Source organism: Eublepharis macularius, chromosome 10 (genome assembly GCF_028583425.1).
Source record: "Eublepharis macularius isolate TG4126 chromosome 10, MPM_Emac_v1.0, whole genome shotgun sequence".
NCBI lineage: Eukaryota > Metazoa > Chordata > Lepidosauria > Squamata > Eublepharidae > Eublepharis > Eublepharis macularius.
Genome location: NC_072799.1, coordinates 608,092 through 623,072, shown reverse-complemented (window position 1 = coordinate 623,072; position 14,981 = coordinate 608,092). Strand labels below are relative to the sequence as shown.

Here is a 14,981-nt window from a genome sequence, read left to right as displayed (position 1 = left end):
TGTATGCAGAGACGTCCATGGCTGGTGCAAATGCTTTTCACCATGGGAAACCCCACACACACACACACACCTTTCACCTGCCCTGCAGTCAACATCCATCCACGCCTGCAACTTTGTATTTGGGCACCCCGTTGGGGAAGGAAGTCGCCCCTCCCAGCCCTGCCGCCATTCCCACGGGCGTCTTGCTAAGCAACCAGTTCAGCCGGGCTGCGGAGGCACGCGGCTCCTGCCACTAGTGGTGCTTCTGAGGGCAGATCCTGAGCCAGGAGGCAGGGCCAGAGCACCCCCAGCCCCCCCCCCGACAAGGAAGCACCTGCGCTCGTGGGCCAGGGCTTGCGTTCAAATTCATCACAGGCTTAACGCACCACGACAGGTTCCTCAGGAGGGCCACTCTGTGACTTGCACCCATGAGAAAGCTGCTGGGTGATCCTGACCAGTCATTCCTCGCTCAGCCGAACCAACCTCACAAGGTGGTTGTGAGAGCGAGAAAGGGGATACTGCACTGTATCTCGGTAAGCCCTCAAACCCAAGGGTGGCGCAGCTACTCAGTAGGGAGTCTGTACCCCCAGGTAGCAGCTTAATGCCTTCATTCCATCTCTCTCTCTCTCTCTCTCACCCCCCCCTCTCCAGGCAGCACCCAAAGGCAACCCAAAAGAGCCCACCAAGCACCAGAAAACCAGAATTTGTGCAGCATTAAAGCCTCCCAGCAGTCCCCCCCGCTCCAGCCATGCTTTCACAAAGGAAACGTTAAATATATTTTAATGTGTGTTAAGGAGCAGAGGCAGTCCCCTTTGACACAGACCAAGGGGGGAGGGGGGACCCAGCTGGCTGTCTGGCAGGACCCCACCCTGCATTGGCACAAATCCCTGAATCTCAGGATGAGGGAGGAATGAAGGGGGCCAAGATTCCAACACCAACTTGCCCCCCTGCCTCGTCCTGGAGAAGGCCACCTTCCGTCAAGGGGCAGCCACCTGCTCCCGTGCCCCCAGGACAGCAGCGTTTCCCAGCCCAAGGCATTCCAGTTTCTCCCCCCCCCCCCAAAAGAAAGGGACTTTGCTTCTGGTCCCGCACCCTCAGAAGTCTTCCAGCCAGGAGAGCTGCCCAGCTCTGGAGCTCAGGGGAAGAGGTGAGTTCCCAAGCTCCAAACTCACTTCCAGGGAGACTCGGAGCCCAGCTGGAGGGAGCCGGGAGGTTGCCAGCTGGAGGTCCAAGCGAAGGCAGCCAAGCTCTCAGGGGAAGCAGCCTCTCCTGGGGGAGGGGGGCAGAGGGCAGGCAGAGGCTCCCCAAAGCTGCCAGCCACCTCCTTAGGTCGGGCAAGACAGCCACTGGCCTCGCCAATCCAAGGCCCTGTCCCACCCCCGGCCACTGAGACTGCCTCCCTGCCAGAGGCAGCCCTGGGCCAGCCTCTTCTTAGACCTGGGACTGCAGCCACAGGCGAGGGTCGAAGGTAGGGTGGGGCTGGGGGCATGGGGGCCGGGTGGGCTCAGGGGTGGGGCTGCCACTGCCGGAGGAACTGGAGCTTGAGTGCGAAGGGCCACGGGTCCGAGGAGGGGGCGGCCGGCCGGAGCGTCCGTTCAAGGTGCTGAGCTTGGCATCCAGAGAGAGAGTGCGAGGCCGCCCCCAGGGGGGGCGCAGTGGGCGGGGGCTGGTGCTGGAGTTGCTGTCACTGTCTGAAGCCCCGGTGGGAGGGGACCCTGGCCCCTCGAAGAGGGACAGCCACACAGGGCTACCCAGGCCCGACACCCGACGTGCCAGGATCTCCGTCACGGCCTCGATGTCATCCACGGGTTCAATAGCTGGAGGGAAGAGAGGAGGTGTGTGTGTGGGGGGGTCACTGCCCTGCGTCTCAGAGGGGCTACAGAAAGCGCTGCAGGGCTCGGCCCGACATGCCTCCCCCTGCTCCCTCCCGTTGGGGCCCCACCACGACCGGCAAGAGCCTCCCGCTTCTCGGCGCCATCCTTGGGAGCAGGCCTGCCGCCTGGCCTCAAGGCTCCCTTTCCACGCTCCACTGCTGAACCACCGAGGACTTCTTAGCGCTCCACGCCTGGCTGACAAAGGCTGGTGTGGCACAACCACAGCTCAGACACATGGCCAGGCATTCCCAGGAGACCGGCCCCCTTGGCTTGCAGTCAGCCTGTGGTGAGTCGCATCACTCAAGACCGCTGGCCCCAACCCAGACTGTACCGGGGGGGGGGGGGCGAGGCTGGGCAGGCTGAAGCAGGCGGGGGCCCCCAGCTGTCGCCTCCTTCCCCCTGCCAGACAGAACTGGCACTCCTGCCCTCACCGCTGCCGGCCCCCCAGCCCAAGCCACCACCTGCCCCGCTTGCTTCCCTCCTCAGAAGGGTCCCCTGCTTCCTCTCCGGCTGCGTCACGTCACCTGTCACTGTAATACGAGGACAGCAGAGCCCGAACCTCAGCAGAGACAGCGTTGTCCTGCAACAGAAGCCCCTCGCAGGTGGAGGGCAGCCCCACGGGGCCAGGGAGAGCTGGGGTGGGTGGGCAGGGCAGACAAGAAGAGAAAGAGAGAGGGAAACATGCAGAGAGGAAGCGGCAGGAGAGCAGAGAGTTACAGACACACAGATCTGGACAGTGGGTGCCAGGGGGATGTGGGGCAGGGACCCGTGGAAATCCAGGAGGAAGAGAGAGCCCCAGAAGAAGGGGCAGAAAACAGAGACGCCTTCCAGCCCCCGCCCCCCCCCCCCGCCCGCCCGGCACAGGAAGCAGCGTTGCCTGGCCAGCCCGCAACTGGAGCTCTAAGGCAGGCGGAGTGCCAGAGCGTCACCCTGGCAGGGGAGCTTCGAGGCTCACATCCTCCACTCCCTGCACGCTGCGAGCTTTGCCTAGCCTGGAGGGCGGATGTCTGCTCTAAAGCACCACCTCCCGCGAGAAGGGCCCGGCCTTCCTGGCAAAGGACTGCAGAGTATGTGCCTTCCAGCCGGAAGGGTGTGCCAGGAGCCCCCACCAGAGCCCAGGGGCCAGGAAAGGATTTTAGAGCATTTATTAGAACGGGCACCGATGTGCTTCCAGTGACAGAAGCTGTCACGATTAATCTCTGTGCTGGAAAGAACAGTCCCATGAAGGGGACCCCTCTGAGCAATTCTTTTCCTTCGTTTAAGAGGCCTCTAACGGCAGCCATAACAGAGGTCCACACCCCAGGAGACAGGTCCGCTGACAACCCCCCTTCTCTGCCCGCTTGCTCCCTGGCAGCCTCCCTTTCTGAGATGGCGGGTGCCCTAGCCCCGCCCCAAGCCCCTCCCCCACCTGCTTACCCGTCTCATGATACAAGGATCCCTGCTTGGGCAGAGGGGCAGCAGGCCGGCGAGGCGAAGGGGTCTCCACCTTCATCAGCTCGTCACAGCAGTGCTTCCACTGGCCTGGGAGAAGTGGGGGGCAGTTAGATCCCACCCTGACAACCACATCTCTGCTGCTGGGGGCGGGGGGGGGGGTCTGTTAAGTGGTGCAATGGCGTTTTACTACCATCTTGCGGCCATTCTTCGCCTGCAATAGCAGGTAGCAAAGGCTTCCATTGAGCCTTTGCTATCTGCAACCTGTGCCTGCACTGGGCAGGATCCCAACAGTGGAACCCAGAGGGCATCTAGTCCGATCCAAGCACCAAGGAAAGAGCAGTGGAAGGCAGCCCCCTCCTGACATCCGCCCTCCCAATCCAAACCACCAAAGCCAACGGCTGCAGGGAACAAGAGCTCCAGGCGGGTCAAGAGGGAGAGCTTGGGGGGAACCCGCAGAACCACTGCCAGCTTGACCAGGGAGGGGCTCTTCCCCAGTCCTCCTCCCCTAAGTGAAGCCGCTTGTCTCACTGCTGAGCCCCCCCCCCAAGCCCCCCCCAGCCCAATCCAGAGTGGCCCCACAGGAATCTGCATAGAGATGGTGACCTGCTTCTTATTCTGAACTGGGGGAGAGGAGGAGGAAGACCCCCTTATCCAAAAGAGGAACAGCACCCCCCCACACACACACACACAACTGGGGAGAGGGCACTGGGGACATCTGCACGCTTGGTCCTTCCACTATGAGCTCAAGATACTTCCACTGCACCTGAGAGCAAAGCGGTTTGCAAAACAAAACTGGCGAAACGATGGCAGAAAACCCGGGTCTGCAACCCAGGAAGGATTCAGGGGCAGCTGCAGAACCCCGGGGGGGGGGGCGAGTCGGCCCTGGAATGGCCAAGCAGCCCTCCCCGCTGCCTCCTGGCCTTTGGAGCAGGCTCAGCCACTCCACCGAGTCTCTTCACAGGAACAGAGTGAGGTCAGTCCAGCCAAGAAAGGGAGGGTGGGGCTGGCGCGAGGGCTGAGCAGGAACCTGAAGCCAAGACTCCCTGCTGACGGCCCTGTACCACGGGGCTCCCCTTCCCAAGCAAGCCGAGACACCCCAACAGCGCGCCAGCCCTGTGGCCAAAGACTTCCCCCGAGCCACCTTCTCCCCAGAGAGGGGGGTGCTGCAGACCACACCCCCTGCCTCAACTTTCAGTTGAAGCCACAGTGGAGTCTGCTGGAGAGGGGGGGGCTCTCAGCTTGCCCTTCCCGTTTCTCACAAGGCAGTCAGCCTCCAGCTCTTCCAACACGGCAGCCACGGGGACAGGGGACACGATGCTCAGCCGCGGGGAACAGCCAGGACCCACGTCAGGAGCCATGGCCTTCTCCCGCCTCTGGCCCTGCTTCTGCTTACTCATGTCATAGAAGTGCTGCCAGAAGGCCTCCATCCAACGCTGAGTCTCAGCCCGGTTTTCTGCCTGTAGTGTGTGGGTCACCTCCTCGCCCCCATAGCGGTTGGTTACCAACATGCTCTGCAAGCGACGCTTGGGGTCCCTCTCCGAGGCCCGGATGCGCGTTTCCTGCATACGCAAAGAGGCCTTAGGGGCAGAAGGGGCCTACAGCCACCGAGGTGGGGAAGGCAACCTGCAGAAGGGGCCGATGACACCTTCGGCGCATTTGGTCTTGGAAGACATCCAGGGCCAAGCCCCCAGCTGTACGACTGGCCGGCTCTGCCATGCTGTTTGTAGCCCATGGCTCTTGGTGGCCGTGAACACCCCTCCTTGCACAAGCGATGTGTATCACCACCACCACCAGCCCCCTCCAGGTATGGTGCTTAGATGCTACTCTTCTCCACCACCATCCCAAACCATGGAGCTTCCCAGTGAGAGGGGGAACAATTTGCAGTTTTAAAAATCATGCTACGTCTGGGCACAGACATGTGAATCCTCGTGTGCAGAGAGAAGCATGTGTGTGGGAGTGCGCAACCTCTGAAGAGCAAAGCTGAATGTGCAGCAAGAAGGGGGATGGGAGGCCCTGCCCTGTGCAGAGGAGCTGCAGAGGGCTAAGAGGGAGCGGGGGAGGGGGGGCGCCAGGCTCCTTGCTGCCTGCAGGCGTCTCAGTTTGGGTGCGGCCAGAGGCACGAGCCCTTCTGCAAGAAGCCGAAACCTCTTGGCCCAAGGCCTATGGCAGCCGGCCCACCAAACGCTGCCCTGCCCAGGGGCCGCATGTGATTTGCTTCTCTTATTTGTTAGTTATATAGTTTCACTTGGAAATTCATGTGAGAGGCTTTGGGCGTCTTGGGAGAGAAGAGTGGCAAAGCAGCATTTAAACATACAGCTTTAAACTGATGCCGCAAGGGGAAGGGGACGATCGACATGGCGACTTCAATGACGAAGTGAACACAGTGGGGACCCACCTGGGTAGGAAAGGTCAAACAAAGGTACATGGCTACAAGTGTCTATATACCAATGCCCAAAGTATGGGCAATAAGAAAGAAGAGCTTGAGCTTCTATTGCAAACAGAGGACTACGATATAGTAGGAATTACTGAGACTTGGTGGGATGATTCCCATGACTGGAATGTGCTAGTGGATGGGTATAAGTTGTTCAAGAAAAACCGGAAGGGTAGAAGAGGAGGTGGAGTGGCGTTGTATGTGAGGAGAGGGCTTGATTGTCAAGAAGTTACGGAGAATGGGGCGGACAGCCCAGTGGAAAGTATATGGGTAGAAATAAGGGGAGGAAGGACAAAGGGTATTATTGTTGGAGTCTGCTACAGACCACCTGACCAGCGAGAAGAAACGGATGCTGCCCTCTTTGAACAGATTGGTAGAGTATCCAGACGTCAGAACCTTTTAATTATGGGTGACTTCAACTTCCCTGATGTGTGCTGGGAGACGGGTTCAGCAAAGGATCATGAATCATGCAATTTCCTGACCTGCTTGGCCGATAACTTACTTTTTCAAAAGGTGGAGGAAGCTACAAGGGGTTCGGCCATACTAGACTTGATATTAACCAACAGGGAAGAATTGGTAGATGAGATGAAGGTGGTGGGGACCTTAGGGGGAAGTGACCATGTCCTCCTTGAATTCCAGTTGCTGTGGGGGGCCAAGGAAGTTCGTAGCCAGACTCGTAGGTTAGATTTTCGTAGGGCCAACTTCGATGAACTCAGAGGCTTGATGAGAGTCATTCCGTGGGGGAGTGTGCTGGAAGGGAAAGGAGCGAGTGAAGGGTGGGCCCTTCTCAAACACGAGCTTTTGCAAGCTCAAGCCCTCACTATCCCAGCAAGACGGAAACATGGTAAGGGCTCCAAGAAACCGATGTGGATGCACAGAGAGCTCCAGAATAAGCTAAGGGAGAAAAAGGAAATGTTCAGGAAATGGAGAGAAGGACAGACCTCTAAAGAGGAGTATATGAGGGTTAATAGGTACTGCAGATCAGCCATCAGAGGGGCCAAAGCTCAGTACGAGCTGGGTCTGGCCAGGAGGGCTCGCTACAACAAGAAAAACTTCTACAGATATGTGAGAAGCAAACGCAAGGTAAAAGAGGCAATTGGACCGCTGTTGGGAGTAGATGGAGAAACTCTGATGCAGGACAGAGAAAAAGCAGACAGGCTTAATGTCTTTTTTGCCTCTGTTTTCTCCCTGAAGAGCTTGAGCCCATCTAGAGATGGTAGGAGACTTGACAGGACACCTGGGGGGCTAGTTGACATTGACAGAGAAGTTGTGGAGAGGCATCTGGCTGCACTGGATGAATACAAATCCCCTGGGCCGGATGGGGTGCACCCAAGAGTGCTGAAAGAACTTTCCAGAGAACTTGCAGAACCCCTGTCCATCATCTTCAAGGCCTCCTGGAGGACTGGGGATGTGCCACAAGATTGGAGAAGAGCGGATGTTATCCCAATCTTTAAGAAAGGGAGGAAGGATGACCCGGGAAACTGCAGGCCGGTCAGTCTGACTTCTGTTGCTGGGAAGATATTAGAACAGATTTTAAAGGGATCAATCAGTAAGCATCTGAAGGACCACTCAGTGATCCGGGGAAGTCAGCATGGTTTTGTTCCTAACAGATCTTGCCAGACCAAACTGGTTTCCTTCTTTGATCGAGTGACCAGCTTACTGGATCGGGGGAACTCTGTTGACATTATTTATCTGGATTTCAGTAAAGCTTTTGATAATGTCCCCCATGACATTCTGATGGGCAAACTGGAAGACTGTGGAGTAGACTATAGGGCAGTTCGGTGGATAGGGAACTGGTTGGAGGACCGCACTCAAAGAGTGGTGGTCAACGGCGTTTCATCAGATTGGAGGGAGGTGTCCAGTGGGGTGCCGCAGGGCTCTGTTTTGGGCCCGGTACTTTTCAATATTTTTATCAATGATCTGGATGAAGGAGTGGAAGGGCTGCTCATTAAATTTGCTGATGATACCAAATTAGGAGGAGTAGCAAACACCCAAGAAGATAGAATTAAAATTCAGCAAGACCTGAATACTCTGGAGAAGTGGGCAGCTGTGAATAGGATGCAATTCAACAAAGTCAAGTGCACAGTATTACATCTGGGCCACAAAAATGGGAAGCACAAATACTGGATGGGGGATACACTTCTGGGCAGTAGTATATGTGAAAGGGATCTTGGGGTAAGAGTGGACTGTAAGCTAAATATGAGCAGTCAGTGTGATGTGGTGGCAAAAAAGGCTAATTCAATCTTGGGTTGTATCAAAGGGGCCATAGAGTCGAAATCGCAGGAGGTCATAGCCTCTCTCTATACTGCCTTGGTCAGGCCACACCTGGAGTATTGTGTGCAATTCTGGAGGCCTCACTTCAAAAAGGATGTGGACAAAATCGAGAGGGTGCAGAGGAGAGCGACGAGGATGATCAGGGGTCTGGAGACTGAGCCCTACGAGGTAAGGCTGAGGGCCTTGGGAATGTTTAGTTTGGAGAAGAGGAGGTTGAGGGGGGACATGATTGCTCTCTTTAAATATTTGAAAGGCTGTCATTTAGAGGAGGGCAAGGAGCTGTTCCAGTGGGCAGCAGAGGGTAGGACCCGAAGCAATGGGCTTAAATTACATGCAGAAAGGTACCGGCTGGATATTAGGAAGAACTTTTTCACAGTCAGAGTAGTTCAAAGGTGGAATCAGCTGCCTCGGGAGGTGGTGAGCTCCCCTTCACTGGCAGTTTTCAAGAAGAGGCTGGATGAATACTTGTCAGAGGTGCTTTAGGCTGATCCTGCACTGGGCAGGGGGTTGGACTAGATGGTCTGTACGGCCCCTTCCCACTCTTATGATTCTGTGATTCTACATACACACGCAGGCAGGCAGGAGCATGGCTGCTTCCAACCATCGGCTTTTCACATCTCAGTCACCCACATATAACACCCCTCTGAGGCCACGACAGAGGCTGGAGGAAGTCATGCAGCGGTCAGCTGGCATGTGGACGCTCAGACCGCGGCCTTGCATAGGGGCAACTCCTCTGCAAGGCCAGCAGTCCGCCGTGTGACAGGCTACGGCATCCGCGCCAGGCCCGAGGCACGCTGTGTGTGTCAGATGCATCCGTTTGCCTGCCAGGTCGTCTCAGGGTACACAGGCAATGGAGAGCCACAGGATCAGAACCCTCAGGGAGGGGAGCAATTCGTTGCCTCCCACCCACTCCTCCCGGCCCTACCAGACTCCAGGCCCGCCGCCTCATTTGGGAGGGGCCACAGCTCAGCAGGGCAGGCAGAAGGTTGCCGGCTCAATCCTGGGCAGCCTCCTCAGTTACATACCGACCAGGCGGCAGGCGGTGGGAAAGACCTCGGCCTGAGCCCTTAGAGGGCCGCTGCCAGTCGGAGGAGGCAGCGCTGCCCTGGCCGGACCAAGGGAGTGACTCAGCCAAAGGCCGCTGCCTGTGTCCAGTGCTCCTTCACGTACCTTGCTGACGGTGATGGTGAAAGAGGGCTCCACCTGGGCCTCGACGTCTTGGGGGTGGTGGTAGCAGAGGAGGGTGGCACCACGCAGAACACAAAAGAGCCGGAGCCAGCCTAGCTGTTCACCCTGCTGCAAAGATGGGTGGGGGAGAGGCTGCTCGCGAATGGCTCCCTCCGTGACTGCCAGAGCCACCAGAGCCCCCTCCCCCCTCTGAGCAAATGCTTTCTCTTTCCTTTCAGAAAGTATCGGAAGCCACCAAGGGACAGCCGCCCACCCACCCACCCCGCCCAAAAGGGGAGGCGTGCTGGAGATGCTCAGCTCAGCCTGCCCCACTGCCCCCACCAGCTGCATCCACACGTGGCTGGATATTGCGTGATCGCTGTGCTATAGCAATCACTAGCCACCAGGCTGCCTTGTCCTCCCCAGGAAAACCCACTCGAGGTTGCTGAAGTGCAACGGCCTGCTGGAGGGTGAATCTGCAGGGCCCGCCCCACAGGACAGCTGCCTGCCCCTGCTCAGCCAGCTTTGCACCTAGGGCCAGCAGCTTCGGCAACTGACTGATCTGAGGCTGCAGCTGGCCAAAGACGGTCCAGCGCCCTGCCCGTTGCCGTAACCAGAGCCTCTTAGTTCCAAGGAGGGAAGGGGTGAGGGCACTGGGCATTCACAGGGATCTTCTCCCCAGTTCTGAGACCTCGAAGCTGATTTGCTAGCAGCAAAAACAAGCCTTTCGCAGCTGTGAAGGAATACCCCGCAAGCTTGGAAGAGGATGTTTGCGACTGAGGACAGGGTGGCATCGTGGGGCCCTTCCTGCTGTCTGCAGTGGGGGCACGCCTCTTCTTTGGGAACGGGTCCAGTCTGCGGAATGAGGGGCCTTCCAGCACTCTGCTGGGCTAGGGAGAGCCCACCCTCCCGTTCCTCCGGCGTCCCTCTCCTCCTCAACCAGACCTTCCATCACAGCCTCTTGCCTGGTCAGCGTTGGCTGGTCAGTCATCTCAGCGGCTTTCATAGGATCCTTCTGTTTCCCGTTTCTAACCAAAAGTAAAGAAACTGGGCCAACAGGAGTAAAGCCGATCCAGCATGAACAGCTGAGAGAGTGAGCTCGGCCGCCCCGCCCCCCCCCCCGCAGCCTCGGTGGCAGGAACTGACCAAGGGGCACTTCAGCACACCCGCCACAGATGCCACTTCCTCTCCACCTTTCCTTCCTAAGCTCCAGCTGCTCCACCTGTGACCCTCACGTGCCCCGCTGAGTCTGCGCTGCCCGTCCGACACTCGCCCTGCTCCGAACAGTGCAAAGCACCCCTCCTCCCCTCCCCTGCCCGTTGCTCCCCCTGCGCCTTTGCACGAAACCTGCCCATTTCTTCACTGATCGCTGTGTGTTCTACGCGGCCTCCGTCGCCATTTGTGAGGTGACGGACTCACAAGCCCTGTTCCTTTGGGCTCTGGGAGGTCAGAAAACTCCCGCGGCCTTGCCAAGTGTCTGCTGGGCACCGCCGCGCCTTTCGCTTACTCCCAGCAGGTATCAAAATCAAACTGAGTAGTAAGTCTGGTTCCTGCCAGAGGGCTCTGCACTTCTAGCACTCAGGAGCTGTGTTGCCGTTTAGAAAGGATCACTAGCTAGGAGGCAACAGTCTCTTGGACCTTCACAACTTCACGGGAGGGTGGGCTCTGCTGCTGCCCCTCCCCTTTACCACACTTCGGGCTGCCAGGCCAAACAGATCCCGCTTCAGGCCTCTCACCCTGCACTTGGTACTTATCCTAAATGATGTTTAACACACTAGTAAAACTTGAAGGTGCAGCATTTAAAAGTCCATCCTCGCCCTCGTTCTCAGAGTTGGGACTTCTCCCCATTCTCTCTTGCAGCGTGGGCGAGACGGAATTCCCAGGTTTAGTGCTTCATGGCCTGGGCCCATCCAAAGAGAAGAGCAGGACGGAGGAGGCTCTTTCCCAAATTGTGGGGATTTATAGTCCTCTCTCTCACCCCTTGGGGTCATCCTGATCCCCTTGCTCAAGAAGGAGAAAAGGTGTCCAGCCATTTCACTTTCTCCAACTCTATCCCTTGAGGTGTGACATCCAAGCAAGGTGCAAGATGGCAAACCCTTTGTTTCCCCCAGTCTGTTGTTTGTATAACTAAGAGCTTGAGCAATCTGTGCTGGGGGAGGGAGATACCATCTCACAAGCACGGTATCACTTGCCCTCTCTGCCATCTCCAGGTGCGTGCAGGGGCTTCTGAGACATGGATATAGCGTAGCCCAACAGTCCAATTATGTGGGTGAATTACAGGGTGGAGAGCAGTTTTCTACCATCACAAACGAGAAGCAAATCCAGGCAAACAACTGGATAAGAGGGGACATATTAGCCTGCCTGAGGAGGTCAGGAAAGCTCCCACTCTCTTGGCTTTCTGTAAACTATGCAAAACTGAATTATTCAAGAGGGCTTTCTACCCAGATTACAGGACTATGTCATAAGAAATAGCTCAGAGGGATACTTTGGTAGGGACAGCGACTATATGCTACGCTGCTGGGTACTGTCTGCTGATCCAGAAAAACACCACTAGGGAGTTTCCACGTTGCTTAACATGTCATCTAAATTAATTATGCATCATTTCAGAAGTTTTCATCTCTATGCTCAACTTTATGCTTGTTTTCAAATATCCTGCTACCATACCCTATTGTATTTGTTCACTGACTATCCTAACTTGTTCATTATGGTACTTGCTCGGGGAATGTCCCAGCTATTGATTATACTCGCACTATGTAATCCACCTTGGATCTCAGTGAGAAGTGTGGCCTATAAATGAATGAATAATAATGATAATGATAAATAGGTTCTAAAATACAGACGGCAAATGAGGATGGAGCAGGGGGTGCGAGGACGGAAGGTACCTGGCATCCCTGAGCCCTCACCCCGCCCCCCGCAAGGCACTTACCTGCACCCTGAGGAACCCACACATCACCTGGTGGACCATGCAGTTGGGCTGGGCAGCTAGCCGACAGCAGACACTGCCGTACAGGGGCAGCCAAAAGGAGCTCTCCTCTGGAAGACAGGAGGGAGGGAGGCAGGCAGGCAGGCAGGGAGGGAGGGGGTGACCTCAGGCAGGGAATCTGTAGGTTAGACCCCGGACTGAGCCGTGGGGACGGGGAAGCAGGCAGGCCTTCAGGGGCCACAGAGAGTCCTCCGGGAGCAGCCACCCGCCCCAGCGTTCCTGCATTCCAATGACTGCTCACTAAAGAGAGGAGCCGCGGCTCAGCGGCAGAGCCTGGAGGCAGCTTTGAAGCAGGAGAGCCCCGGTTCGGTCCCCGGCCCCTCCAGTTAAAAGAACTGAAGAGTAGGAGATGTGAGAGACCTCTGCCAGAGACCCTGGAGAGCTGTTGCCAGTAGAGGAAAAGTTTGGGCGAGGTACTCCTGAGCAAGCTGAGCAGTCATGGGGTAAGAGGACGGGTCCTTTTATGGATCACAACTGGTTAAACAACAGGAAGCAGAGGGGACAAAGTGACTCTTCTTGAAACGGGGAGAAATGAGCGGCAGAGCCCCAGAGGATTAGTGTTGGGACCAGAGCGATTTCATTTGGTCCCAGGTGGTTTGGAATTGGGGTACAGCAGTTGGCAGATGATGCCGAATTATTCAGATTGGTAAAAAATGAAGGTGAGTGGACAACAATGTGGCAAATGAAATTCAATGCTGGGGGGAAATCCTCAACTTTATGTGTATATAAACGGGATGTGAACTTGCTGAGACTGAGATGGAAAGGGACCTTGAAGTCGTCGTGATTTGAAAAATGAAAGTGGCAGCTCAGCACATGACGGCCCCGAAAAGGCAAACCCCACACTGGGGATTATCACAAAGGGAGGTGAAGGCAGAACACCCAAGACTGCCGTGCCGTGCCGCCATACAGATCTACGGAGCGCCTATACTTGGGATGCCGTGTACACTCCTGGCTGCTGCAACTCAAAAAGAGTATTGCGGAGCTGGGAAAGGTGCAGAAGAAGGCATCCAAAATGACTGGGGGGTACTGGAGCATCTCTCCTATGAGGAAGGGCCGAACATCCTGGTTGAACATTTCAGTTCAGGAAGAAAAATGACTATGGGGGGGACATGATAGAAATTTACATGAACCATCCACCCTCTCCCAAAATACTAGAACTCGAGGGTGGGGCATCGAAAGACATACGAGTAACTAAATTGTGGAAATCACAGGATGGCTTGGCTCTGAAAGGGGCTTGGGCCGATCCACGGAGGGCGGGGCTCCCAGTGGCTGCGAGCCGTGATGACTCCAGGGGAACCTCTGCCTAGAGAGACAGCGGAGTCTGAACGCCAGCACTGGGAGCCGCAGCAGGGCAGGGCCTCACCCTTTGTGCCCCGTCTGTTTGGCCCTCCAAGGCAGTCGCCTGACCGCTGTGTGAAGCAGGATGCTGGGCTAGAGGCACGGCTGGGCTGATCCAGCAGGGCTCCTCTGGTGTTCTTATGAGACTGAGCTTGCTAGACCGACCTTCTCACCAAACCAGACAGCCTCGTGTGTTCAAGGCTGTTTCACCCTCCCTTGCAATCCACCCTGAGTCCCAGGGGAAAAGGTGGACTCTACACGAAAACCAAGTTTTCAGCGGCTTTGGCCTAGTATCTCTGATGCTGTTATTGACTATTGTTATCGTCTTTACAATTCATTATTTTAGTAATTGTTATAAAAGTGGCCTGGGAAGTCTTGAGCTGAGCGCTTGCAGGGGGAACATTCTCACACTGATAACTGAATTCCAACAGTTACTTGGGAGGAGGCAAAGGGCTCCCAGTGCCCCCGCTCTGCCATTCGGTTCAGGGGACCCTCTGAGCCCACGGCAGCATCAGGGGACTCTGGGACCAGACGGAGTAAACGCTTAGCCCGCCCCCTGGGCAGAGCAGACGGCTCTTCTCCCCTCCTCCACCGTATAATACGCACAACACCCTTCTCAAGCAGTCTAAGCTGCCCCTTGGCGTTCAGTGGTCTGCATCTCTGATCAGGATGCGAGTCTCACCAGGCCACATCGCGCTTTGCAACCACTCCTCCAGACTGGCTCTCGACTTGTCCAGCACCCTGGTTCACACAGCGGTGGCCCCAGAGGGCCAAACAAACAGGGCCCAGAGGCCAAAGCGTTCCGCTGATGCTGCCACCCAGCACAGGCATTCAGAGGTTGACTGCCTCCGGATGTGGAGGCTCCCCTCAGCCACCGCAACTAGCAGCCTTTGATGGACCCTTCCCACCACAAGAGGCAGCCACTCTCGGCTCTCTGGCTTTCAGAAAAATCCCCACCTCCAGCTTGGGGCTACAGCAACTGTTTAGCCTCCCCTGCAGAGGGGAAAGGGCCCATTGGCCTGTTCAAGACCCCCCTCCATTCCCACCCCACGCCCAAACCAGCCTGCCATGAATACCGTGGCCAGTGATGACGAGATCGTGGGTGCGGAAGGCGTCCTGCACGTCAGCCAGGCGGAGGGTGGTGCCTGCCAACAGCTGGTACTTGGGGCCCCTGGAAACAGAAGAGAAGCAGAGCCAGGTGAGCCGCTGGGCAGGAAGGATCACTCGTGCCACGGAAACAGACAAACAGCAGGCCGGGTACTCACGCCACGCTGGGAGCTGGCAGCAAGAGGGGGCTGCTGCCTCCATTGCTCACGGGGCTGCCAGGCACCCCCCCATCCAGAGACGCTCGAACCCGTTTCCCAGACGAGCGCCCCAAAGAGCTGCTCAAACGGCTGGCCAGCTTCTTCGGGGTGTTGCCAAGTGCCGCGTCCTCCTCCAGGCCCGCACAGTACAGTTCCACTTTCAGCTCGAAGTCCGGGCCTGACTCCGTGCTGGCAGG

General features: G+C 56.9%; 1 protein-coding gene across 9 annotated transcripts in view; it reads right to left on the bottom strand.

Annotated features, from left to right (window-relative positions):
• Positions 1–743: 743 nt before the first annotated feature.
• The window catches only part of RTKN (rhotekin), a 35,605-nt gene continuing 21,367 nt past the window's right edge, over positions 744–14,981 (bottom strand). For 6 of the 9 annotated variants that reach the window (XM_054989798.1, XM_054989804.1, XM_054989801.1 and 3 more), the window contains 7 exons: positions 14,746–14,973; positions 14,557–14,651; positions 12,086–12,192; positions 9,163–9,288; positions 4,681–4,846; positions 3,270–3,374; positions 744–1,796 (listed from right to left, as the gene is read on the bottom strand). In XM_054989798.1, the coding sequence (XP_054845773.1) occupies positions 1,411–1,796; positions 3,270–3,374; positions 4,681–4,846; positions 9,163–9,288; positions 12,086–12,192; positions 14,557–14,651; positions 14,746–14,973 (1,213 nt within the window). In that variant the 3' untranslated portion in view covers positions 744–1,410. Of the gene's footprint in view, positions 1,797–2,373; positions 2,487–3,269; positions 3,375–4,680; positions 4,847–9,162; positions 9,289–12,085; positions 12,193–14,556; positions 14,652–14,745; positions 14,974–14,981 lie in introns of those variants that run through there. The other 3 variants (XM_054989805.1, XM_054989799.1, XM_054989806.1) reach the window with 3 other exon arrangements.